The sequence below is a fragment of the Phodopus roborovskii genome, unplaced genomic scaffold, assembly GCF_943737965.1.
Source record: "Phodopus roborovskii unplaced genomic scaffold, PHOROB, whole genome shotgun sequence".
Taxonomy (NCBI): Eukaryota; Metazoa; Chordata; class Mammalia; order Rodentia; family Cricetidae; genus Phodopus; species Phodopus roborovskii.
In genome coordinates this window covers 35,918,071-35,944,641 of record NW_026126517.1, presented here as the reverse complement: position 1 = coordinate 35,944,641, position 26,571 = coordinate 35,918,071, and the positions used below count along the sequence as shown (strand labels likewise).

At 40.0% G+C, this 26,571-nt stretch overlaps 1 protein-coding gene across 3 annotated transcripts in view; it reads left to right on the top strand.

Annotated features, from left to right (window-relative positions):
- The window catches only part of Bbs4 (Bardet-Biedl syndrome 4), a 32,987-nt gene extending 9,230 nt beyond the window's left edge, over positions 1–23,757 (top strand). The window contains exons 2-16 of one of the 3 annotated variants that reach the window (XM_051197617.1): positions 1,199–1,241; positions 2,451–2,530; positions 3,867–3,930; positions 4,653–4,764; positions 5,950–6,022; positions 11,050–11,103; positions 12,232–12,359; positions 14,782–14,836; positions 16,521–16,589; positions 17,771–17,923; positions 18,019–18,190; positions 20,354–20,423; positions 21,018–21,159; positions 21,817–22,018; positions 22,452–23,757. In XM_051197617.1, the coding sequence (XP_051053574.1) occupies positions 1,199–1,241; positions 2,451–2,530; positions 3,867–3,930; positions 4,653–4,764; positions 5,950–6,022; positions 11,050–11,103; positions 12,232–12,359; positions 14,782–14,836; positions 16,521–16,589; positions 17,771–17,923; positions 18,019–18,190; positions 20,354–20,423; positions 21,018–21,159; positions 21,817–22,018; positions 22,452–22,564 (1,530 nt within the window). In that variant the 3' untranslated portion in view covers positions 22,565–23,757. Of the gene's footprint in view, positions 1–1,198; positions 1,242–2,450; positions 2,531–3,866; positions 3,931–4,652; positions 4,765–5,949; positions 6,023–11,049; positions 11,104–12,231; positions 12,360–14,781; positions 14,837–16,520; positions 16,590–17,770; positions 17,924–18,018; positions 18,191–20,353; positions 20,424–21,017; positions 21,160–21,816; positions 22,019–22,451 lie in introns of those variants that run through there. The other 2 variants (XM_051197618.1, XM_051197619.1) reach the window with 2 other exon arrangements.
- Positions 23,758–26,571: the final 2,814 nt, after the last annotated feature.

Here is a 26,571-nt window from a genome sequence, read left to right as displayed (position 1 = left end):
TATTACTGTTATTTGTGGAACTGAGAATTAAACCTGGATCTTATACATGCTAGGCCTGTACTATACCACTGCATAGCATCTTAGCCCTTTAGAGTTTATTGAGCTAGGGCTGGATTTCAGCGGGAATTACTTAGTATACATGTTTTTATTACCCTTGCTATACTTCTTTTTCGTTGCTATTATTGTTCTGTTTTTAGTTTTTTTACAAAAAAATTACATGTGTGGGGGTTTTATCTGAATATGTTTGGGTGCACCACCTGTATGCCCACAGAGTCACCCCATGAGTGCTGGGAATTGAAATTGGGTCCTCTGTAAAAATAGCTGTCTGCCCCAAAGAACTTGCCTATATTCAAAAAAAGATATAGATGCTCTTAACAGCTGAGCCATCATCTCCAGTTCTATTGTTTTTTTTTTTTTGGAAACAGGGTTTGCTTATATATCTGTTAGCCTCAAACTGGAGATCATCCTTTCTCAACCTTCCAAGTGATGGGATTATAGGCCTGCATTGCCGTGCTTGGCTTGGTAGCTTTCCTCATGATATATCGGAGTGTGGAGTTTCTTCTGCCAGTTAAGGAGATACAACTAGTAGTATATGTTGAAGTGGCAGAGGTAGGAGAATCATGAGTTTTAGGCCAGCCTGTGCTATACCTTTTTAAAAGTTTTTGCTTTGCTGCTGGAGAGATGGCTCACTGATTAAGATCATTTGCTCTTGTTCTTGCAAAGGACCCAGATTACATTTTTAGCACCCACATGGTGGCTCACAACCATCTGTGACTAATTCCAGGGGATCCAGTGCCTCTTCTGACCTTTGTGGGCAACACACACACACACACACACACACACACACACACACACACACACACACCCTATAAAAAAAATTCAAACACTTTTGATTTGACAGCTGAGTAGAGCACTTTATAAGGTATCTAACAATTTAGTATATTAATATGAGTGTATGTTGTACATTGTAATTTTGGTACATTATAAATGCACATATAATATGCATTATACATTTTGAACAAGTTGGATAGCCAAGATTATTGTAATTTAAGTCATAACCAGAATGCCTCTTTATACATCTCTTTGTCTAATGGATTGAGTACATTTCTGGTGAGTTACTGATCATTCTTGTTATGAATGTTCTTTCAATTAGCAATACATGGGGCTGCTTTAACACAGATAACTTCTTTCATTTCAGAAAACTCAGGTTCCTGAATCTCAAAAACCCAGACCAAAAAAAGGTCTGTATGCAATTTCATTGTATGTCTATGTACCCATTTCTTTGCCTCATTCATTGCTATAAATACCAGAACTTTAAAAAGTGTGTTAGGAAAAGGAGTTATGGTTCAACTTACACTATATCTAGCTTTTTCTCTCATTAGAGTTATCATTGACCTGTAATGTACTTAAATGTTGTTTGGTTAACATGTCAGTGTACACTAATTTTTATTTGTGTCATAAGATTCAATTATTGTGCAAATCAGACCTCTATTAATTTTATGTATGTTATGTAAGTGTGGCATTTAATTTTACTTTAAAACTTTTGGGGGGGAGGTGACAGGGCTTTGCTATGTCAGTTTTCTGAGGGAAGAATCCATGCTCTTTTTGTTGTTGTTGTTTAAGACTGGCCCAAGCTGGGTGGTGGTGGCGCACACCTTTAATCCTAGCACTTGGGAGGCAGAGGCAGGAGGATCTCTATGAGCAGCCTGGTTTACACAGCTAGTTCCAAAATGGCCAGGACTGCACAGAGAAATGCTGTCTCGAAAAGGGGGTAGTGGTAGAAAAACCTCTGTCTCAGAAAAGCAAACAAGCAAAAGAGTAGCTCAAACTCACTGTGTAGTTAAAGCTGGTCTTGAACTTGAAATACTTCTCAGCCTTCTGAGTAGCTGAGATTTATGAAATTCAATTGTAATTATGCAAGTATCTGACATAATTACTAGTATTTTTATACCATTTCTGGATATGTGGATCATCCTGCTATTACCTCATTTAATGACCAAATGATTGAGCTAGTTAGGTAGGGCTAGTATATGCTGTGATTGTCAATCCAGTATGTATTTTACCCTTTCCTTAGAGTCAGACCCATGGGTCAGTTGACCACAGGCCTAGAAGAATTATTCCAAGGGTCAGCAAGATTGCTCAGTGGGTTAAAGGACTTGCTGTCAACCTGATGATCCAAATTCAATTTCTAGGATCCACATGGTAGAAGGAGGGAACCACCCTCCAATATTGTCCTCTGACTTCTGCATGTGTGCTGTGTATACCCACACATGGAAAGCCACAAAATAAAGATAATTCAGAAAACAAGATCTTTACATACATTTCCAAATTCCATGAAGAATTTAATATGCTGTTGTAAGTACTTACAGTTAGCTTAGACATGAGGATATGCTAAAGGAGAAAATCTGACAGTGATTATATTGTTTGTTATGTCAAAATATGATTTCTAGCATCAGAGTTTCCTATTGTGGAGAAACTGAACTGGCTGATCCATCTCCACTATATCCGGAAGGATTATGAAGCATGCAAGGTGAGAGAATGCAACACTGGAGGGAATGAGAGGCAGGCTGGGCAGACACTAGCAGGGTCTGAAACACACTATGGCATTTAATATCTTGAATCTGCACCCCCTACTTTCCTGCTTTAAATTTCATTGTTTTAATTTAAATAATAACTTTGACTTTAATATTGTCTCTTTTAGTGTGTTTCTGTGTAGCAAATAGGACCAGGTTAAAACTATCGAGATTTTTCCCATTGTAGTAAAACCCTTTAGTATGACATTTTTAGTCTTCCTCTTTCCAACCCTCTCATTTGCCTTAGCTTTTCTTCCACCCCTTGCCAACACACAGTTTGAAACTTTGCCTTCCTTAATTCTCTGAGTTAGGATCAGAGATGCTGTTTTTTGAACTCCTAAAGTACCTGAGCCAGGCCTATCACTGTATAGAACCCATGTGATTTGCTCCTCAGAGGATCCTAGTGTCTGTAATGGTGCTTAGAAAGCTTTGCCTGTTTTTTTAGCTTCGCTTGTTAGATTTTAAATCAGGGTTGAGAAAATGTTTCTGTCATGAGCCAGATAGTAACTTAATTTAATTTTTTTTGAGACATGGCCTCACTTTGTATCCCTGGCTAACCTGGAACTTGCTAAGTAGACCAGGCTGGCCTTAAACTCATAGAGATCCTGTCTCTGCCTCCTGAGTGCAGGAATTAAAGGTGTGCTTGCCTCCATGTCTGGCCAAGACACTAATTTATAGACTTTTGGGTTACTGTAGTCATCATTTCATATTTGTCATCATCATTTTCTTTGAAATGGGGTTTCATGGAGCCCAGGTTAACCTCAAACTCAATAGGTAGTAGAGGATGACCTTGATTTCTTGACCTTGTTTCCACCTCCTGGGTGCTTGGATTGTAGGCATATAGCATAATACATGGCTTCTTTTTTAAATAACAGAAAATGTTTTTAAAAATTTGATTTTATGTATTTGGATATTTTGCATACTTGTCTGTACACATCATGCAAGCAGTTCTTGAGGAAGCCAGAGATGGTGTCAAAGATTGAAGTTACAGTTGTGAGCTGCCTTGTTGATGCTGGTAATTGATCCCCAGTTCTTTGGAAGAGCAGCAAGTGCTCTTAACTGCTGTGCTGTCTTTCCAGCACTAAAAGTATTCTAAATGAGGGATATACAGAAATATCCCAAGAGCCTTTACAGTGCTAAACTCAGTCTAAAATAAGTAATCATAATAAATAAATATGAAAGGAACTACTTAGTCATTATTAGTGTCCTGGGTATCTCATACATGCCCCTTGTCTATTTCTACTGTTTTCTTGGTAACACCTAATCACTAACTCAGGTATTCTTATCTTTTAGGCTGTGATCAAAGAACAGCTTCAGGAGACTCAGGGGTTATGCGAATATGCTATCTATGTCCAAGGTAAGACATACTGTTTCTTTTCTTACTGGACAAATATATTTAGCCTAGGTGCTTGAGAAGCAAAACAACTTGGTGAATACTTAAATTCAAATAATGTTTCACAAAAGACTTATTCACTATCCTTTGATATTTGAACATAATTCTGTGTGTGTGTGTGTGTGTGTGTGTTGTGCATACACCTGGAGGCCAGTACATGACATCAAATGAATATCTTTTTTAATATATTTTGAAATTATTGTTTTACATTTTGAGTGTTTTGTGTGAATATATATATCTATGTGTCATGTTCATACCTGGTGCCTGTGGAGGCCAGTAGAGAGCATTGGACCCCTGGAGTTACAGATGGTTGTGAGCCACCATGTGGATACTGGGATTTGAACCCCTGTCCTCTGTAAAAGTAGCAAATACTCTTTTAACAAATTGAGTCACCGTCAACCCTTCAAAATATTATTCTTAAGAATAATTTCTGTGATTTGCAAAAAGACTAGCATCTGGGTATAGATGCTGGGAGCAGAGTGGGTAGGTGGAAATTAGCTTATTACAGATTTTACCTTACTAACACTTTACTAGTTTTTACCCATTTGGTAATGACTGATCGAATTAAAAGTTATCCCAAGACTTTCTCTGATGTAGTATCTTACCTCCTCTTCCTCAGTTTTTCTGATGCCAGCCTTTTCTTCCAAGAATATGGTTTATTTTCTGTATTTTCTTTTGCTTGGCAGCACTGATTTTCCGCCTGGAAGGGAATATCCAAGAATCCCTAGAACTCTTTCAGACATGTGCTGTTCTCAGCCCTCAGTGTGCTGATAATCTCAAGCAGGTGGCCAGATCTTTGTGAGTATTGGAGCAGTCACTGAAGACCACATAAAACGCGTTCTCCTAGCTGGGTGGTGGTGTCACACACCTATAATTCCAGCACTCAGCAGGTAGAGACAGGCAGATCTCTGTGAGATCCAGGCCAGTCTCATCTACAGAGCCAGTTCTAGGACAGCTAGGGTTGTTACACAGAAAAATCCTACCTTTGGGGGGGTGGGGGATGATTTTTCCTGGCTAGGCAGTGGTGGCACATGCTTTAACCCTCCATTTGGGAGACAGAGGCAGGTAGATCTCTGTGAATTTGAGGCCAGCCTGGTCTACAGAGCCAGTTCAGGACAACCAGGGCTATTACAGAGAAACCCTGTCTTGAGAGGAAAAAAAAAAAAAAAAAAAAAAAAAAAAAAGAAGGAAGGAAGGAAGGCACCTGTTGCTGGCAGCCAGATTACTGATAGGTAGAAGACTGTAGAAAGAACTTCATTTTGAAGAGCATGGATTATATCTGGAAGTCAGATAATATTAAGGAACTCAAGTCTTTCTAGTTGGATGAAAACACTGTCATTGTGTTATACCATAATGTCTCTATAATCATATGGGCAACTCATAGGCTGTTGTTCTGATATTAATAATGAGCTTATGGTATGTTTAATGAATGGCCTGCAGATTCCTAAATGGAAACATTTCTGAAGTCTTGGTCAACTTTTTTAGAGTAGTCTAGTGTTCCATGCAGTGCCATCTCCATGTTCCTCTCTACACTGCCTTTCATCCGTGCATCATTTTTACATAGAAACCAATTCTCTTTTTTTTTCCCTCCAAATTCATGATCAAGGAAAGAAACTTGCATTCGGGAGGAAAAGACATGCTGTTATTGGATGATGCTTAATGTCATGTCACTTGCCTTTTGTTTTTGTTTATGGAATTATACAGGAAGTCGTTACAGAAGAGTGCCACCAACAATGTGGAATATGTAGGATGTGGAATGTAAACTTACAGGAGTTAATCTTACAGGAGTTTAGGTTAGCTGGATATGGCAGTACACACCTGTAATCCTTGTACTTGGAGGTGGATCCATAAGGATCAGAAGTTCAAGGTCATCCTTGGTTACACAGTGAATTGGAGGCTAGTCTGAGTTACATGAGAGAACCTGCCTCAAAACAAACAAAAAATAATGAAATATGAATAACTGTAGAAAATGTATTTTCACAGATTTCTTCTGGGAAAACATAAAGCCGCCACTGAAGTTTATAATGAAGCAGCTAAACTTAACCAAAAAGATTGGGTAAGAAATGCCATTTCTTTCTTAGCATGTTAATGGTTCCATTTATCAAGTGGCTTTTTCTTTGGAGGTGGGGTTTCATTATGTGTATAGCCCTGTCTGGTCTCAAATTCATTTTGTAGACGAGGCTGGCCTTAAACTCAGAGAGATCTGCCTGCCTTCTGTCTCCATAGTGACCAGCCCTTGGCTAGAATTCTTAGATGATCAGACTGTCTTTTTGATTCTTTTTTCCAGCATGGCATTTCTACATAACTTTGCAGACGTTGTTGTATAGCTTCCACCTGTTAGTGTTGCTGATTTTCACTGGTCTGATTCTGATTAGGAGCTGAGTTGTTTAACCTTTGGAATTTGAAAACATGAGCAGTAGATGTCTTATTGCATTTTTCATATTTTTTCCTTATCTGCTTGGCAATCAGTCAGCTGTTTCTTTTGCCTTTCTTTGGATCATGATAACTTTAAGTGGCTCTTTGATTATTTTCCTTCCATTATCTTCCCTTTCTTATTAGTGTATATTAATTGTAAAAAACAGTGGGTTTCACTGTGACATTTTCATGGTTTGATCATAGTCGCCTCCCGTATTTCCTTATTTTCATCATGTATTTATATATATTGTGGATTATGTGTAAGTATAATACAAAAATCAGACTAAATATTCTCTTTACAAATTAATGGATTCCCGCCCCCCCATGAAAACCCACATCACTGATTTTGGCATTCATTTGGTAGTCCTAGAATTTCAGGGACAAGACTTACTTAATGGTGACTGCTGCAGCTCAGAAGTATTAATTCTTAGATAAGGAACTCCAAGAAGCAAGGAAAGCAATCCCTGATAGAGCCTGTGTTTCTGCCACAGCCTCTAAAAGGAAAGTTGGAAAGTACTATTTCATTGTGTAGCTCAGCTGGAATAGGACTGGCTAGTAAAGTGTCTCTGGTGAATGAATAGTCCCATATGTACACGGAATGTCACTTCCTATCAGACACAGCAGCTCTGTGGCTTTTAACTTCTCTCTTATTTTCTATTATTTTACTCTTTACACCCAGTTTTGCATCTTTTCATTTCTGTCTTACCTCCCAGATCATTGTTTTTGCTTTTAGCTGTATATATTCTAGTAGCCTATCCTTTCCCTTAATTTCAGCAGTTGATTTCTAAGTAGTCTCTCTCTCTCTCTCTCTCTCTCTCTCTCTCTCTCTCGCTCTCGCTCTCTCTCCCTCCCTCCCCTCCCTTCCCCCACCTTGTTTGTTTGCTTGTTTGAGACAGGGTCTTACTGTGTAGCCCTGATTGTCCTGAGACTTGATCTGTAGATCTGCCTGCCTCTGCCTCCTGAGTGCTAGGATTAAAGGTGTGCTCCACCATGCCTGGCTTCTTTTCTTTTCTATCCTCGCCCTGCCCCTTCTCTTATAGCACCCTCTCCATATCTTAGTCTTGTCTATGTTTCACATTACTGTTCTCTTTCTGCTTTCCTTTTAGTTCTTTTTCTACTGTTGACTTATTCTTGCAGACACCTTCCTTCAGAGAAGCAGATTGATTATACTAGAGAGATAACATGGTTCTTTTTAGAATCCTTAGGGCAACTATTTATTAAAAGTTTAATAATGTTTTACTTATTGTGTGTTCACAGGGTATTTGGAGTGAGGGTAGGGACAACCTGTGGGAATGAGTTCTTTCCTCCCCCATGGGTGCAGGGTTTGAATTCAGGTCAGTGGACTTGGCCACAAGTACCTTTACCCAGTGAGCCATCTTGGCAGCGTTATTATTTTCTAAATATATTTCAACCTCAGTTATTTTTTCCTCTCTGGGTATGATTATTAAGTTAATTTTTTTATCACATCAGTATTTATTTTTGTATATGTACTATATTATATGTGTATATGTAAGGACACATATGCTCTAGTGAGTGTAGATGTTAAAAGGACAGCTTGTAGGAGTTGATGCTTTCCTTCAGTAGATGGTCAGGGTTGGTGGCAAGTGCTTTTGCCCAATGAGTCTTTTTAGTGTCATTTCTCTTGTCTTTTAGACAGGGTCACATTTAGCCCAGGCTGGCCTTGAATTAGCTGTATAGCAGAGGATAGCCTTGAATTCCTGATTTCCCTGTCTTCACCTCCCAAGAGCTGAGCTGAGTTGAATCATCAGTGGCCAATGTGAAACTATACATACAGTTAGATTATAGAGCTGGGAGCAGCTCAGGAAACTTTGGGCCTTGCAGGTGAGCATGAGTAAATGCACACTCATTTATTTTCTGATTTTTGTCTTTGAGAAATATTTGGACAAAGTAAATTTTAGGTTCTGGTAAGATGTATAGTTGGATGTAGAGTCATGATGTTCTAGGTTATATATGAACATTTTGGAGTCAGGAACATAAAGTTAGTACTGAGACCATGAAATTGGTTGAGATAGCAGTGAGTTGAGGGTGGAGCTCAGGATTAGCAGAACAGAAAAAAAAAAAAAGATGGAAGATGAGTCAGGAGGGCTGGCAAAGGGGTGGGGGGGATGAAGCATGCCTGCTGCTCCGTGTAGTTGAAAGAGCTCACTTGTAGTATGACTCACTTGGTACTGCAAATACCCAGATATCATCTACATGATACCTAATAAATGTCTGTGGGAAACCTTTTAGCTCTGTTTCCTTGTCCTCATCATGATATTCCACGATCTGGTTATAACAAGGCTATAATAACCCTCAATGCCATTGTCTTGACTTCAGAATTAGCTGTTAAGTAGGGAGAATTTCCACTAATGTCAAGAGAGAAATCTGAGGCTTTGGGGGGATGCAATGACATGGCAAAGGGCACCCAGTGAGGCGCTGGAAGAACAGAAGGGAGTCGCAGCCTGCAGTCTAGGGTTGCTGAGTATAGCCTGAGGTTTTTCTGCAGTGTCTACTGCCTTGGCAGGGTGTCCCTGGACACTCATAAGGGAGAGGATTTGACTCTAATTTGTTGTGTTTTCCTTTCCACATTTCCTGTACTGTTCATTATTTAAGATATATTGATGCTATCTTCTCAACTATCGCCTACAGCAGCATGTTTCACAAGGTTAGAGGTCAATTAGTATGCAGAGCATGAAATGACTAGGTGTTTTTCTTGTCTGTCCATGTACTTATAACATGGTAAAATGGAATACATACAAGTTTTGGAGACAGGCTTGAGTTGAAGGCACAGTTCTTGGTAATGTAGACATTATTTCAATTGTAGTTTAAGAGAAATAATTTTAAAATGTGAGACCTTTATGAGACAGATACTCCTTTTGTTTTTCAGGTAGAATAATAGTATTGTAGGTTTAAAACAGTTTTTAAAAAGATTTATTTTGGGGGTTGGGGATTTAGCTCAGTGGTAGAGCACTTGCCTAGCAAGCACAAGGTCCTGGGCTTAGTCCTCAGCAAAAAATAAATAAATAAAATAAAATTTATTCTGTGTGTGGGGGTGCTGTGGCTACATGTGGGAAGTGTCTGCAAGGCCAGAAGAGGATATTGAATCTCCTGAAAATGATGTTATATATGGCTGTGAGCCACCATGTGGGTGCTAGGAATGAACCCAGGTTCTATGCTACAACTGCCAGTGCTCCTAACTATTAAGCCATCTCTTCAGCCCTGATTTTTTTTTTTAAAGACCATGTGTCATTTGAGAAATGTACTGAGATACTTGTGAGTGAAATGTTACACTGTTTGATAGTTGATTATAAAATAGTAATAGATAGGGTAAGGATTGGATGATTATTGGGCTCATGGTTTTGCTGTTTACATTTGTACATGGTTAGAATACAAAACTAAAGAAAGAAGAAAAAAATAATCCCAGCACTGTCACTTTCTGTGTTAGGAGAATGAACCTCTCTGAGCCTTGGTTTCCTATAAAAGTAAAAAAAAAAAAAAATAACTTCTTGGAAAATTAAATATATGAAAACATGTGGCATTGAGCCTACAGTATAATAGGTGGTCTACACTGATTGTTTTGTTGTTCTAGATCTGGAACAAAACACATTAAACTAGTTGTCTGTTCCTAAGACGGGGTTGCATCCCTACCAAGTAGGATCATGGGCCCTTGCTGCCTTTCAGGAACACTTATTCCCCCCCCCATCCCCCCTTTGGTTTTTCGAGACAGGGTTTCTCTGTGTAGCTTTTGGAGCCTGTCCTTGAACTCTCTCTGTAGACCAGGCTAGCCTCTAACTCACAGAGATCCACTTGCCTCTGCCTCCCAAGTGCTGGGATTAAAGGCATGCACCAACAATGCCCACCTGGCAGAAACATTTTCTTAATTCTGGTTTCTTTTCCAAAGCTGCTAATGTCAGATTTATTACCAAGGAATTCCAGAGATTTCAACACTTATGGTCAGAAGACAGAGTAGTCTTACAGTGAACTAGAATTAGAAATTGTCAGCATCCAAGGCAGTCACTTTAGATTTTTGATCATCTTTCTTTTCTGCAGGTCCAAAGCTGGCAAATTCTTTTTTTTTTTTTTTTTGGTAAGGAACTATTTAGTATATAGTCATTACATGTATTTACATAGTATTGCAGCTTTTCACACTTACCGCTACTTAACTTTGTAGCTTTGATTCTAGTTTAGATCTAGTCTAGGAGAAGAATGGATTTCCCCCACTGACCTCTGTTATAGATTTCAACAATTTAGCCATCGATCTGGGAAGATTCTGTCAGCTCTTTTGCATCTTATATTCTTTTTTTTTTTTTTTAATTTTATGCGTCTGGGTGTTTTTTGTCTACATGTATGTATGTGCACCACATACATGCCTGGTGCTGGAGGCCAGAAGAGGGCATTTAACACAGAGTTACAGATAGGTGTGAGCTGCCATGTGGGTGTTAGTACTCAAAACTTAGTTCCTCTATAAGAACATTCAGTACTTCTAACTGCAGAGCCATCACTCCAACCATACATTTTATAATTGTAATTAAAAAAATATATACTTAGGAATTTTTTTGTAGAATTGCATATATTCATGAACACAAAAACCCCAATTACAGTCTTGACTGCTGTGCTCAACTGCTTACTGTAGACTAACTCCTCACCACTCTCCTTTCTTTTGTGTAGGAGATCTGCCATAACCTGGGAGTGTGCTATACTTATCTAAAGCAGTTCAACAAGGTAATTCATAAAAATGGTGATGATGGCTGACTGGAATCCACTGTGGTTCATTTGTCACAGAAGAGCCACTGTCCATTGTTTATTGGTTCTACTGTCTGCAAAGCTTGGGTGGTAAAAATTGCCTTTTATAGTTACTGCTGTGTTAATACTTGTCATTACTCATTTTTCCTACTTTCTTATGATTTATTTAATTTTATTTTAATTTTATGTGCATTGGTGTTCTGTCTGCATGTATGCTTGTTGTGAGGGTGTCAGATACCTTGGATCTGGAGTTACATACAGTTGAGAGCAGCCATATTGGTAGTAGGAATTGAACCTAGATCCCTGAAAGTGCTCTTAACTACTGAGCCATTTCTCCAACCTATTTTTTCCTACTTTTAATTTAAAGGGGGTGGGGGTCTAGACTATCAGTGGCAGTCCAGTTGCCTTTTCTCTCCTTTCTCTCTACCTGCTGTTAAATGTTCTAGTACAAAAACACATGAACAGTAAGACATTAAAGTGAGTATTAAAAAGTGGACCTTCTTGGGGCTGGAAAAGGAATTTAAGTGGGTTGAATTTTGTTTTATGATAAGAATTTTTTCTGATGTGAATTTATATTTCATTCTGACAAACTCTATGCTCTAAGACTTTGATATAAGATAAAGCATGTTAATCTTACCTTGGTTCTCAAATTAAGAAATAGATACCTGTTTTTTTGTTTTGTTTTGAATTAAAACTTGAAAGTTTTTATTTTATTACGTGTATGGATGTTTTGTCTAAATGTATGTCTGTGTACCACGTGTGTACCTTTGGTGTTTGTTTTCACACTGTAGAGGCTAACGGCCCAGCTGGTGAAGGTTGTGCAGGTAGTCAGGAGTATAGGTGGCATTGAGTTTACAGTGGTATTCTATACTATGGTGTCCCTTTGGGGTTTTGAAGTTTAAGTCAGTAGGTGTAAATACCAAAGAAAACATTCAAAAAGTTGATCACTGAATATGAGCTTAGCAAAGCCAGCTAGGCTATGCTTGGTTTTTAAGTGGTGAAAACTATATTGTGAGACATGATGTTCCCACATGAGAACATCAAAGCTCAGCCTTCACATTCAACAGTATTGATTTGATTATCTTTACTCCATTAAACTTTAATTAGGCACAAGACCAATTGCACAGTGCTCTCCAGCTTAACAAGCATGATCTGACTTACATAATGCTGGGGAAGATCCACTTATTGGAGGGAGACTTGGACAAAGCCATTGAGATCTACAAGAAAGCAGTAGAGTAAGTGTCTCTTTCTCTTAAGACTCCAACAAGCATGTCTACCCTTTTAACATTACAACATGAAATTATCACCAACAAAGTTCACCCTCAAGAACTGCACAGTTGAATAACAAAAAAATTATCTACCTGAGTTCTCTGTAAGTGTGCCATTTTTGTTGGGACACATTCATAACTATCATGGAACCCTTGCAGCCCATGGGCACAGGTTGGACACACCCACTGAAAACAACGAGAAAAGCAATGGAACAGATATGTAAACTCTTAGGAGAACAGATTGTTTCTTTTTTCTGTAACAGTGTTTGTTCTAGGCTAGCTGCTTCACAGGCCAACTGGGGATTTAGGTTCCTAGGTGTCTTTTGGGTTTTTTTTACCTGCATGATTAAAAGTGGGTAACTTAACTGTAACATGCATTCTAGGCCATACTGAAGGAAGATGATACTAGAAGCTAAATATGGCATAAACATCTCTACCTTTAAATAACTCTAAAATTGTACACTTTTTGAAATTAGGTAGGAGCACACAGCTGCAAAGAGGGTGGGCATACACTCAGCAAGATTTTGGGGGTTAGCTGGTAGTGTGATCTAGTTTAATACTTTATAGCAGATCCTATGTTCCTAGAGATCACATTAGGGACAGAAATCTCCTAGCTCAGTAACAGACAAGTGGTTTTATTAGTCTAAGGCCAAATATGCCTTGTATTACTGTTATTTTATCTTTTTTTATGCTGAGGATAGAATCTTGCCCATGCTTAACTGAATACAAGTGCTACAACTCAGCTGTACTCCAATCTATGGGTTTTGTTGTTGTTGCTGTTTAAAAAATGTATCATTAAGGTAACATGTTAACCTGTTGATAATGGATGACTAAATTTCTCATGCTACTATCTCAAGTTTCCTCTCTAGGGACACATGGAATCTTGCCTTTTCGGTGTAGTATTATCATGTTTCAATTATTTATTTTGAGATAGGATCTCAGTATGTGCCTTGGCTGCCTTGAACTTGCTATGTAGACCAGGTTGGCCTGGGGCATACAGAGATCCTCCTGCCTCTGTGCCTGGCTTGATTTTTTAAAATAGGACAGCTGTAGTACAATGCTCAGGTGTTTTGTTTGACCACAGAATAGAGTATGGACTAAAATTTTGAACTGGTGTAGAGTACTGGTCACTTCTTAGCTTCATCTAACACAGGGTGAATTTCCTGGCTATATCAATCATAGCACTGCATTATGCATTTTATTTAACCACATTTTGTGACAGAAAAATCTCTTGTGTTTGGTAAGCTACAGCAAAAAGGTCAGGCTTATGTAGACAAGTAGAAAGGAGCCTTCCAACAAGTCAAAGGTTTCTGTAATGCTGGAAAGTAGGCCTGTTCCTGACCCTTGTCCTATACAAATCGGCATTTTGAGTTAATACATACAAACCCCAGTTAAGGGACTGACAATGACTACTCAAGAGAGTTGAGTCACTTTCCAAGGAGAGAACCCAACAGTTGAGCATTTGAGATGGTAGGTTCAAGACCCAAAGCTCTTCAGAGAACTGTTCTTGGCAAGGGGACAGGTACTGATGGAATCAGAGGAATGGGAAGTACAAGTTATATATGTGGTTTGGGAAGGGACAGGATCAAAATGGATCCTTACTACAGAAAGGTGAGAGGCAAATTCTCTATTGCACTGAGAAAGCTGTTTGCCAGCTCAGGCATGGGTTGGTTGGGCTTTGACGGTTCTGGACTTCCTACAAGGAACAAGCATTTTCCTTCCTTCCTTCCTTCCTTCCTTCCTTCCTTCCTTCCTTCCTTCTGAGACAGCACCTTGCTATTTGATGCTTTAACTGTTGAAACTGATGATCCCATATTTTAGATGGTCTCACCTGTGTTGCTTTGGCTTTTTGAAAAAGACAAGTATCAGTGAGAGACTGAGAAGGCAGATAGTACTTAAGTGTTTTTCTCAAGACCCAGTGTCTAAATCTGCCCAGGGCTGGAATGTGCCTTTCTTCTTTTACTTAGTTTGGCAAGTTAGAGAGTACAGTGTCAGGGGCCTTGTAATCCTAAATAACACAGGAAGTAGGATGGCTTCCATTGTTAAGCACAAAGTGGCAGAGAGACTTCTCAACAGAGGGACTAGCGTAACTGTGGCCTAACTGACTTGGCTTAAACTTGTTTATTTTCAGTGTGATGAATCATTCCACACAGTTCTTTTTTTAAGGTTGCTGGATTCTAAGCCCCATTTTGTTCTGCTAAGCAGGTCTTTTCTATTGCCAGGATTGAGATGTTTTGCTTTTGAAGGAAATTGCCAATCTGCCCTCAGAAGTTTACATGGGAACAGAAGAAGTTTAATAAAGGGTCCTGGGTGTTGGCAGTGGGGCAGATGGCTGTCCAAGTCTGTATCTCATAACCATGGTTTCCTTGTGAGCATCTCTATGTTACAGGTTCTCACCAGAAAATACAGACCTTCTTACAACTTTAGGATTACTCTACTTACAGGTAATGAAAACTGTTTATTCACACACTGGCATTAGAAATGCTTTTTTAGGGTTTGTATCTATGGTGGTTTCCTTCATTTTTCTATTTGGCACATTTTACTAACAGTCACAGTACATACATGAACCTTGGTTTGTTTTTTTATAAAGAATTAACATTGGTTCTCAAGTCATAATTATATTTCAGCCTAGTGTAATAGCAATTCTTATGCAATAGGGAATATCTATATCTATAGATGCATACACACATACACACACATGTGAATGAAGTGGCTGTGTGGTTTGGGGGGCAGCTGTTGGGAGAAGGAAGAAAAACTGATATGTTTTTATCACTTTGTGGGGCTTTGAGGCTAAGATTGTTCCTGTTTGTTCATCTTGCTAGCTAAGGTCCTGCAGGAATTAGGAGTGAGGAATATAATTTTAGAGAGGAATCCCCCCTTCCCTTCACATTCGTAAGTGTGGATGGGACTCTAAAGTCTGCCACTTCTGTCTTCTTAAGTACCTGAAGCCCCAGATCTCTGAGCTGTCTTACCCTACCCACCCTACAGTCTTGCTCAGCTGATGTGCCTCTGAAGTAGCTTTGTAACTATTGCTTTAAGAAGAACCAAGGGTTTAATTCTGTGTCCTCTGGGCTTTGTTGTGCACAGGCCCAAAGGTACATGATGCTAACTACCACAGTCCCAGCTAGAAAGCATTAATATTGACCAAAATGAGTGTTTCTGAAATTTTTCTTGGTTTTGCTTTTTTTTTGGCAGAAGGTATTTAACCTTATTAGGAGAAAAAAAAAAAAAAAACAGAAACATGGAGATTTATATTTTATTTGGTATACTACTTCATTATTTTTTGTCTTTATTATTTTTTAATTCCAATCCCAGCCCCCCCCACACACACATTCCATCTGCTCCTCAGAGAGGGTAAGGCCTCCCCTAGGAAATCTACTAAATTTGCCCCATCACCTTGTTGAGACAGGACCAAGGCACCTGCCCATCCCCTACACCCTTGTGTCTAGGTTGAGCAAGGTATCTCTCCATATAGAATGGGCTCCACTATGTCAGCTTGTGCATTAGAGTTTGGTCTTGGACCCCACTGCCAGTGGCCTCATATATTGTCCCAGCCACAACATTGTCACCTATATTAAGGGAGTTTAGTTTGGTCTTATGCAGGTCCCCATTTGTCAGACCAGAGTCAGTGATCTCTCATTTGTTCAGGTCAGCTGATTCTGTGGGTTTCCCCATCTTGGTCTTGACTCCTTTGTTCATATTATCGTTCCTCTCTCACTTCTATTGTACTCTAGGAACTCGGCCCAATGATTAGTTGTGGATTTCTGCATCTGCTTCCATCTGTTTCTGGAAGAGGGTTTAGCTTCTCTGGGGTTGTGGATCGTAGGCTGGGTATCTTTTGATTTATGCCTGGTATCCACTTATGAGTGAGTACATACTATATATACCTTTTTGGGGTCTGTGTTACCTCACTCAGGATGTTTTTTTCTAGTTCTGTCCATTTGTCTACAAACTTTAGGATGTCATTATTTATTATTATTATTATTGCTATTGTTATTATTATTATTAGGGGGTAGGGTCAAGAGAACTCACAAATGACTGCATGTTTCCATTCAGGGTACAGTTGGCCAGACTCCAGAACTGACATCTGCCCCCTGAGGTAAATCCTTTGGTTTGCTTTCTTTCAAGCTCGGTGTTTACCAGAAGGCATTTGAACATCTTGGGAATGCACTGACTTACGACCCTGCCAACTACAAGGTATTGCAGGCTATGGAACTACACACAGAGCCTTCCTATAGATGGTTCCATGGCCTCTATAGATAATCAGACCCTAGGAAACGGGGGATAGGTTTTTCATTTTAAATACCCAAGAAGTTTACTTTGTGTGTATCTGTATGTTGGTACTGAGGAACAAAACCAGAGCTTTGTGTGTGTTAGGCAAGTAATCTACCATTGAGGTACATTCCTGTCTCAGAATTTATTTATAATTCTCACTTTTAAAAGTTACTTTTTGGGCTAGAGAGATGGCTCAGTGATAATGAACACTGGCTGCTCTTCCAGGGGTCTTAAGTTCAATTCCCAGCAATCACATGTTGGCTCACAGCCATCTATAATAAAATCTGGTGCCCTCTTCCAGCACGCAGGCAGAACACTGTATACATAATAATTTTTTTTGGTTAGTTTTTACTGAAACAATAGTAAAGTGTTGATGTTTAGTTTCTTTAGAAGGAGCACATTTGTGGTAACAACTGTCACAAAGTCTGAGTGCCATTAGAGTTCATGTGTTGCTTGAGAATTTAGCCAAGCTTCCATAACAACTGTCTTAATCCTAATGAATTTGAAATAATAACTTGGAGATGTGACTTGGGGATGAGAAAGTCAAGTGAATGAACATTACTGAGGGAGACAAAGCTGTTCGACACGCATGGTGGCTCATGTCTTTTATCCCAGCACTCAGGAGACAGAGGAAAGGCATGTAGATTTCTGTGAGTTCCAGGCCAGCTTGGTTTACTAAGGGAGTCCCAGGACAGGCAGAGCTGTTACAGAGAAACCCTGTCTTGAAAAATCAAAACCAACCAAACAAAACCGAGGAAGAGCTGAATACTAAGTAGCCATATACAGGTAGGTGTATGTGAGTTATCTGGAGCATTTAGTATACAAAGCAAGGTAGATAAAAGGCAGATGTTACCAGAATACTGGTTTCCCTAGCCAGAAGGAGACAAATGGAGCTAGATAGAGCCAATTATATGTTTTTTATGTTGTGGGATTCCAAAGACATTTCTTAAGAAAACCTGTTGTAGTAATATGGATACATTCATACCTGGAAGAAGTTCCTTGGTCATGTCTGTGCTGATGGGCTTACTTTGTACACTCGGGAGACTGTCTCATGGCCTTTGTGGATGACTGAATTACTAACTTTACATGCACTGTGTTTTCAGGCCATCTTGGCAGCAGGCAGCATGATGCAGACCCATGGGGACTTTGATGTTGCCCTCACCAAATACAGAGTTGTAGCTTGTGCTATTCCAGAAAGTCCTCCACTTTGGAATAACATTGGAATGTGTTTCTTTGGCAAGAAGAAATACGTGGCAGTGAGTGTTCCTTATAATCCTTGTTGGTACTCATCCTTGGGTATTACATCTGCTGAGCTTGTCTTATGCTGGGTTGAGTGCCCCTGTTTCTGCAGGCTATCAGCTGCTTAAAACGAGCCAATTACTTGGCACCCTTCGATTGGAAGATTCTGTACAATCTGGGCCTTGTCCATTTGACTATGCAGCAGTATGCTTCAGCATTCCATTTTCTCAGTGCAGCCATCAACTTCCAGCCAAAGATGGGGGAACTCTACATGCTCTTGGCTGGTAAGGGACATTTATATAAAAACCCCTTCTTGTGAGTTATAATGATGGAAAGTTAATTAGAATCATAGGTTAGTAGTTAAATGTCCTAAAGTAGATATTCCTTTGGAGATCTTATAGGAATCAGAATTACTGCCTCAGAGTTTGAAGAAGTTTAAAAGAAAAGGTATCCAGGCAGTGGTGGCACACGCCTTTAATCAGGAGGCCAGTCTGGTCTACTGAGCTAGGACAGCCTCCAAAGTTACAGAGAAACTGTCTCCAAAGAAAAGGTTTCCAGGTATCTAGTTGCTTGTAATCTAAAGGTTTTGAACTCAGAGTCTTAACAGATTAAATTAAAGTCTTTTTTTCTTAAAGACAGAGTCTTACTGTGTGGTCATTGCTGGTCTGAAACTTACTGTGGTCTTCAATTCAGAGATCTGCATGCCTCTACTTCTAGAGTGCTGGGATTAAAGGCGTGTACCACCACACCTAGCTTTTTTGAAAGATTTTAAAATTTATTTTTAAATGTCTGTGTGTGAGTTTATGTACACGTGAGTCCAGGAAAAAGCATTGGGTTCTTTGGAACTAGAGTTACAGAGAGTTGTGAGCCACCTAATGTGGGTGTTCTCACAATCAAATGTCAGGGTCCTCTACAAGAGCAGCAAGTATCCCTCAGAGTTCCCCTCTTAACAGTTTTTTCTTTTTCTTTTTTCTTTCTTTTCTTCCTTTTCTTTCTTTCTTTCTTTCTTTCTTTCTTTCTTTCTTCCTTTCTTTCTTTTTTGTGCTGGAGATTGAACCCTTGGCTTTGCATGTAGCTTAGGTAAACATTCTACCACTGAGCTGTACTAACAGCCCTCATATATATTGAACCTAATTTAATTGAGCTCACTAATTAAGAAACAGGGTGTAAGTACAGTGGAATTCTGCCTCCGATACTAATTGTATATAGTCAGGGTTGATGTGAGATTGTATGACCAAACATAAACCTTTGGGGTTTATCATAGTTACTAAATCATTTGTCCCTTTTCAAAAACAAAACAACAAAAAGTTATACCACGGTGCACATATGGAGGTCAGAGGACAACTTGAGGGAAAAGTTTGTCCCTTTCTGTCATGTGGATTCCAGGGATCCAACTAAGGTCATCAGGCAGCAAGCACCCTCACTCACAGGCCATCCTACTAATCCCATTATTATTTTTGTTACTATAACTGGTAGTTCAAGTGAAATTAGACTACCATTCTAGCCCCAACTTCCATTTATGCCAATACAATAAATTAAAATTAAGGTGGGCAGAGGTGGATTGTGTCTATAATCCTGGATTTTGAGGTAGAGATAGGAAGATAATGAATTTGAAGCCAGACTGAGCTACATTAGTGAGACCTCGACACTGTTTCAAAAACCACAACAAAACCCATTTTAAAGAACTAAGTAGTTTTTTTTTAGGGAGTTTTTCCTAGTGTGTATTTTGACCATTACTGTGGTGTTTTCAATTTATGAGAGAAAGATCAAATACAATTACATTGAGGTTGTTTGGAGAACACCAAGATACAATGCTAGCTCAAGTTTCAGGAGAGGTACAAAGCCTTACTGTAAGAGAAGAATGTGTCACTGCTTACATTAGGGCAGAAGCACCAGTTCTAACTTGGCAAAGTAGAGCCAGCCTCATTCAGTCCTAAGGACAAACTAGACTTGAATGGCTACATAGTATATGGTTGTGGAATGACTTATGGTCCTTCTGTATTCCTAGGTCTCAAAGTTGCCTGTTTGGCTGCTAGGAAGGTGGAGCTGCCAGTACTTTCAGAGTAGCTATTTTTAGTTTTATATATTAGGCTTTCAAGAAATCTTGAATTTGAAAAAAAGAGAAGAATTGTCTGTGATTCATTAAGTTCTAAAGATCATGGGTTCTAAAGAACAAGTGAGGATTCTTAGGTAGGACGATGATGTGGTCAGTTTGTTTGTAAGTCAGCAAGAGGGTGGAGGCAGGTAGGGACAAATGGAGAACTTGGTTTGGGCTTGAACAAGGGCAATACCAGAAGAACAGTGGCTAACGTAGGACCCATGACACTGTAGCTGATTGCTGTGGTGAGGCATCTAAGCTGAAGGATGAAAGTGACTTTATTTTGAGAGTGGTCTAAAGTACAATTTTTGCTCTCTAAGATTAGCTCTCCTGATTTTCTCTGTGGCAGTGGCTCTGACCAATCTGGAAGATACAGAAAATGCCAAGAGAGCTTATGCAGAAGCTGTCCGCCTGGATAAGTGAGCATTCTGTTCTGTGGGGGAGGGCCAGGGAGTGTTATTCTGAAAATGTGCCATAGGACTGATGCTGCAGGAGCCAGCTTAGCCACTGTGTGGCATAAATTCAGAAGGTTGTGGTTCTTAACAAGTAGAGCATGGCAAGAATTAAAAGCCCGAAAACAATTTCCAGTTCTGAGCTTTGTAATCAGGAATGCAAAGCAAGTTAAGAGCTAGCAGCACTCTGGTTTGGGTTGCTGATAAACTGTGAGCTAACCAGATTAGCAGGAGGGACTCTGGGCTCAGCTTAATCAAAGATAAATGAGATTCCTGGGGGAATTTATTCCACCAGCATTTGCTACACAGCAGGTCTTGGACCTCTTGCTCAGCCCTTCCCTGGGAGGCTTTGTTGGTGCCAGACTTGGTCCTTATCCTGTTTGCTGCTTGGGAAGGCAGTTCCTTGACTCGGCCCCCAATGGTTCAGTCACATAGCACTTTGCTGTATAATGGGGACAACCCTAGTTAGCTTTGTTTGGATTTCATATAATGAGAAGGATCTTCAAATGACTAGTTTTTGCAGAGCCCCAGTCCCACAGAGTCCCTGTCTCTCTGCCACAGATGTAACCCTTTAGTAAACCTGAACTATGCTGTGCTGCTGTATAACCAGGGTGAGAAAAAGGGTGCTTTGGCCCAGTACCAGGAGATGGAGAAGAAGGTCAACTTTCTCAAGGACAAGAGTCCTCTGGAATTTGACTTTGAGGTATGTCTCTTATTAGTAGTTATCATTAGCCTCTCTCTCTTTCTCTTTTTTTTTTGGGGGGGGCAGGTTGAGACAGGGTTTCTCTGTGGCTTTGGAGGCTGTCCTGAAACTAGCTCTTGTAGACCAGGCTGGCCTCGATCTCACAAAGATTCGCTGCCTCTGCCTCTTGAGTGCTGGGATTAAAGACCTGTGCCACACCACTCTTATTAGTATCATCATTATCATATCCCTTATTAAACAAGCTGTTAGCAGATGAAAGGTATCATGAGCTCATGTTTCTTTGGGCTTCATGTTCTTTTCAGCATGAATTTATCATTTAGTTACAGTCTGAGACAAACTTTGCTAGAAGAAAGTAACAAAATACAGGCTTACTAAGTTATGTTCTTACTAATACAGCTTATCAGAACAGGCAGTTTGGCCAGTGAAACATCAAACTTGAATTACTGCATTTTGAGATCCTGTAAGGAGCCCCCTTTGTATCCAGTAAGCAATCGGCATTCTCCATTAGAGAATGATTTCCTTAGGCCAAGTGCTGTAAGCCCAGCACTTGAAAGTGATTTCCTTATTAAGTACTTCCTCCTTCAACTGCTAGTACCAGCAGGCACCTTGGCTCTGCTGGTCTTGTCAATGGCTTATTTCTTCCTATGTGGGCACAAGATGGTTGAGATGGCTCAGAAGTTGGGAGCTGCCCTCCAGGTTGGAGAGGCACTGGTCTGGACCAAACCAGTCAAAGATCCAAAGTCAAAGCACCGGACCAATTCAGCCAGCAAATCTGCTGCTCTCCAGCAGCCTCTGGGCTCCAATCAAGCTCTAGGACAGGCGATGTCTTCAGCAGCTGCATACAGGAAGCTCCCTTCAGGTAGGAGGCTACACAGAGTTCTGTGAAGACTTAGTGGGGATAAGCTACTTCTATCAACAGAGATTTCAGCTTTGAGAGAGGCTTGCACTCTGCAAACTAATGGCCAGTTTAGTACTAGCCAGAAGGGAAAAGGTCAGAGTGACCAAACTGGCAGAGTGACCAAACCTAAGGACAAGCTGTTAGGTAGATAACAATACATGCAGGCTTGGCTGGGTTGTCAGTTTTTAGGTTTAGAAATGCATTACTAAGTGCATGTTGTACATTTTTGCTTTAATTTTCATAAGCTTAATGTTTTATTTCTTCAGTTATGGGTATCCCTCCTAGCTGGAGTGTGCACTACAGTCTTGACAGTCTCAAACAATACAGGGATCCCTCTTAAATGATTTCTTCTGAAATGGAGTAACTAAGAATTCAAGTTTTGTTTCCTTGCAAGGTGCTATAGGAGCCCAGTTCACAAAGCCACCATCACTTCCATTGGAGCCAGAGCCAGAGCCCACCGTGGAGGCAAGTCCAACAGAAGCATCAGAACAAAAGAAAGGAAAATAGCAACAAACACAAGAAAAACAGGATGACCCTGGAGTAGGGGGTCTCTTAGGTGAGACCATATAGAAGTTGGTCATATGACCAGGCAGATGGAGGCCAGCCCTGTTTCCTGGGTGGGCACTACAGAATGAATACAGAACCCAGGGTGCGCTGTGATGATCAAGAGGAGCCTAAAGCCCATGCAGCTCTTAACCTGGCCCCATCATCCAGGAATGAGGGAGAAGAAAGACATGCTAGATAGGCTTGAAGCCCTGCGTGTATAGCTCCAAGAGTCAGCAAGGCAGATGATCAAAGACCATTACTGAAAGAAGGACTTTTATCTTGATAAAGGGAAAGGGACCTCTGGTCAGTAGCCTGTGGTGATGAAGCCCCGTTCTAACTGGACTGGGAGAACACATCAGTCCCCACTATAAACAGAAACCTTGGATTAAGAACCTAGTTAAATGGCCCCCTTCCCCTTTAGATTAAGTTGAGACCCTATCTGGAATGTATCCTAGTTCTATTTGCTCAAAAAGAATCTAAAACAAGTCCCTATTTTATTTTTAAAAGAGGTCAAAGTCTGGAGCCAGATCATGTCAGTATAAGTAGTAGGAGTCAAGGCTGGTCTGGATTTGGCACCAAGGATTTAAAGAAAAGGGTGTGGGTAGGGTGACTGAGGGTATATATATATAGTTCAGTTGTTAAGAGCCCTGGATTCAATGCCCTAAACAAACAAAAACAGCTCTTAGCCAAAGAGTTTTAACCAAGACAATCAATGATGAATGTTGACAGATGCTCTCATGGCCTATTAGCAGCCTTTGTAAAGATTATGGACTACCAAGAGGTCACATTAAAAGCTTTTTTAAAAAAACAAAACAAAACAAAAACAACTTATAATCACTGTCTATCTTTACTAATTTCCAAGCCTGGTTTGAAGCTGTAACTACCTCAGAGCCAAGTTGGTCTTGGCTATAGTGCGGCCTCACAGCACCCTAGAATTTTGACTTTCCGGGCAGTCCTAGTTTTCACCTTAACTGGTAGCTAGAAAACTGACATACTATCAAGCCAGAAGTGTGGAGTTTCTTGATATTATAGTTGGGTCTGATTTAACAAACTGAACAGAGGTCTCTTCTGTTCTCTTACTCAGAAGGCAAGCACAATACCAGAAGTGATTCCTTTGCCCAGGTATCAGGTTTGTCATGGGGCAATCAAGAAAATGCACTTCTACATCTTGATGAAGGGTGTATAGACTAAGTTGATTGACCAAAACTATGAGGTCTTAGAAATAATAAGGGTACAGGCTTAGAAGGAGAGGAGAAAGAAAAATGTGAAAGAAACCCAGGAGCTAAATCAGCAGAAAGGAATGTCTGGCTGTAGGTGGCAAATGAGAAGAAACTATATAGGGTAGGTAGGTACTCATTCTGGACTTAAGACTAGGAATATGGATGACTAGGATCAAGACAAAATCTGTTCAAAGATTTTGCTAGAGAAGTGGTCCTCAACCTGTGGGTTGCAGCCCCTTTTGGTGTCATACAACTTTTTTCACCAGGATTGCATATAAGATACCCTGCATATCAGATAATGCATACTATGATTTATAACACTAGAAAAATTAGTTATCAAATTAACAAGTAGCAACAAAATAACTTTATGATGGGAGTCATCACACATGAGGAACTATATTAAAGGGTCAATCATTAGGACAGCTGAGAGCCACTGTGCTAGAGAAATCTTGATTTTTGTGCTAGCTGAAGAGTGTGGGCTTAGAAAGTCACTTAAGATGAAGGCAAAGACTGAAAAGGGAAAGCAGCTATTGAAGGAGAAAAGGTTCAGAAGGGAGGTCAGTCTCAGGAGTGTGTCTACCACAAAATTACTGTCAGGAAGAGTAAGTCTATTGGGGAGGAAGCTATAGTTAGGAAAGAAAACCCATTTCAGAAGGTACATGCCAGGCTGCACAGGACCTGCGACTGGATATAGCCCCTGATTGTTCATCACCAAGCAGCGATGCACTCTTGGGGGAGCAGTGGTGGAGACAGAAGTTCATGCAGAGATTAAGCTACTTGTTTTATAAAGCTTCAAAGTAGAGGAGAGAAATCTCTAAGGGTGGAACTGAGTTCCTTACTCTGAGAGAACTTTATTTTTTAAGACAGGGTGTCATGTAACCCAGGCTAACCTCAATCTTAATATGTAGCTCAGAGACTAGCTTTTATTCCTGATCTTCCTGCCTCTACCTCCAAATGCTATGGCAAACAGGTGTGCATCACCACCCCTAGCTAAAATCTTAGTATCTGAGGATAGACAAATGCACATTGCTGTTTTCTCCAGATGAAGTTTGGCAGAAACTAAGGCCTGCTTAGTTTTTCCATCCATCAGGGGCAGTATGGTACCTGTCTTCCAGGAACAGTCATAAAGCAATGTTTTCCATAATGCTTGGGCATAGGTTTTCTTAGATAACAGGCTACACATGTCCAGTCTGTTGGGTGTCTGGATTTGCAGTTTCTTTTGCATTCTGAAAAGAATAAAAAGTTACTCTATGAATACAGCTCACAACACAATTTTAACAGATTCAGGAAAATGAGATCAAAATGATAATCACAGATACAGGTATGGTTTTGACCCTTCAGAAAATCTGAAACCCAAAACATTGACAATACTAAGTGCTAGCAAGGCTTCAGCATAGGTAGGGACCTTGGAACTAAATTAAAAAAAATTTAACAAACTAAACTTATAATACAAGAGTCACACTTAAAGTATTTGCCAAAGTGAATTGAACTTATAATACGAGTCACACTTAAAGTATTTGCCAAAGTGAATTGGAAACAATCTCAATCCCCTACACAGATGCCTAAACCTGTAAACAATCAAGATATCTACAAGTGTTCAGCCACTTCCGTAAGGTTCTTTGCCTGGCCATTCTACAGATTCTCACCTGAAAAGTACCTATTCAAGCTCTTGTTGGTGAAAGTTTATTCACCTGAAAGTGTAAACCTGCAAGTAATTAGGGCCATAAAATACCAAGCTGTAGGAAACATGCATGACTTTCCAAAGTACAGGCAGTGAATATTTCACCGATAAACCCAGAACAGGCAAGTTGAATTTTTTTTTAAACATTTTTTTTTATTTTTTTACATGCCAATCCCAGTTGCCCCTCCCTCCTCTCTTCCTACCTCCCCCCTCCTGTCGGCTCCTCAGAGAGGGTAAGGCCTCCCCTAGGAATAAGCTACTTGTTTATGGAGGGATAAAATAGTTGAATGCTGGTGATGGACACACATTTGCTGAGACTTACCAAGTAATATGTGTGCAGCACCATCACAAATTTTTAACCTAAAACACAAGAAAAAGCTGGATTACAACAGCTTTCAAATGACTTAAAGTGGTCTTAGACCCAAAGGTTACCTGTTCAGCTTAGTGAGAATTGGTAATTCATTAAACAGTATGTGCTGCATACTGTGCTAAATACGTACAGGGCATCTGTCTTCCTTATCAACAGCTCCAAGGGGAAGGTACCAGGATAGCTCCATTTTACAGCTGAGCTGAATGAGGTTATGCCAAGGGAACCTGTTAGCATTATCAACTAACAATCCCAACTCAAATACCCTTCAAAAATATGGATTTTTGCCTACTGATGTTTACTCCTGCCTCAGACACCACAGTAAGAAAATAAAATGAAGATTGAACGGATAAATGTTACATGATTGTAGCTGCCATCTTACCTTTTGTCTAGTGGTGTTGCAGGCTGCAGCTTTTCCCAGGTTAAATCAATTTCAAGTGAGTGCAACAGGAGTGTACAGTTTCTAGGTAGCCTGCTAATGGCTAGGGGATGTTCAAACCCTGTCTCCTATAAACACTGCTAGATAGATGGTGGTGCAAGCCTTTAATCCCGGCAGAGGCAGAGGCAGGTGGATCTCTGTTGAGTTTGAGGCCAGCCTGGTCTACAGAGTTCCAGGACAGATTCTAAAGCTATATTAAGAAACCCTGTCTGATAAACAACAACAACAAAAATAACCCTGTGTGGAAACCTCAGTCAAATG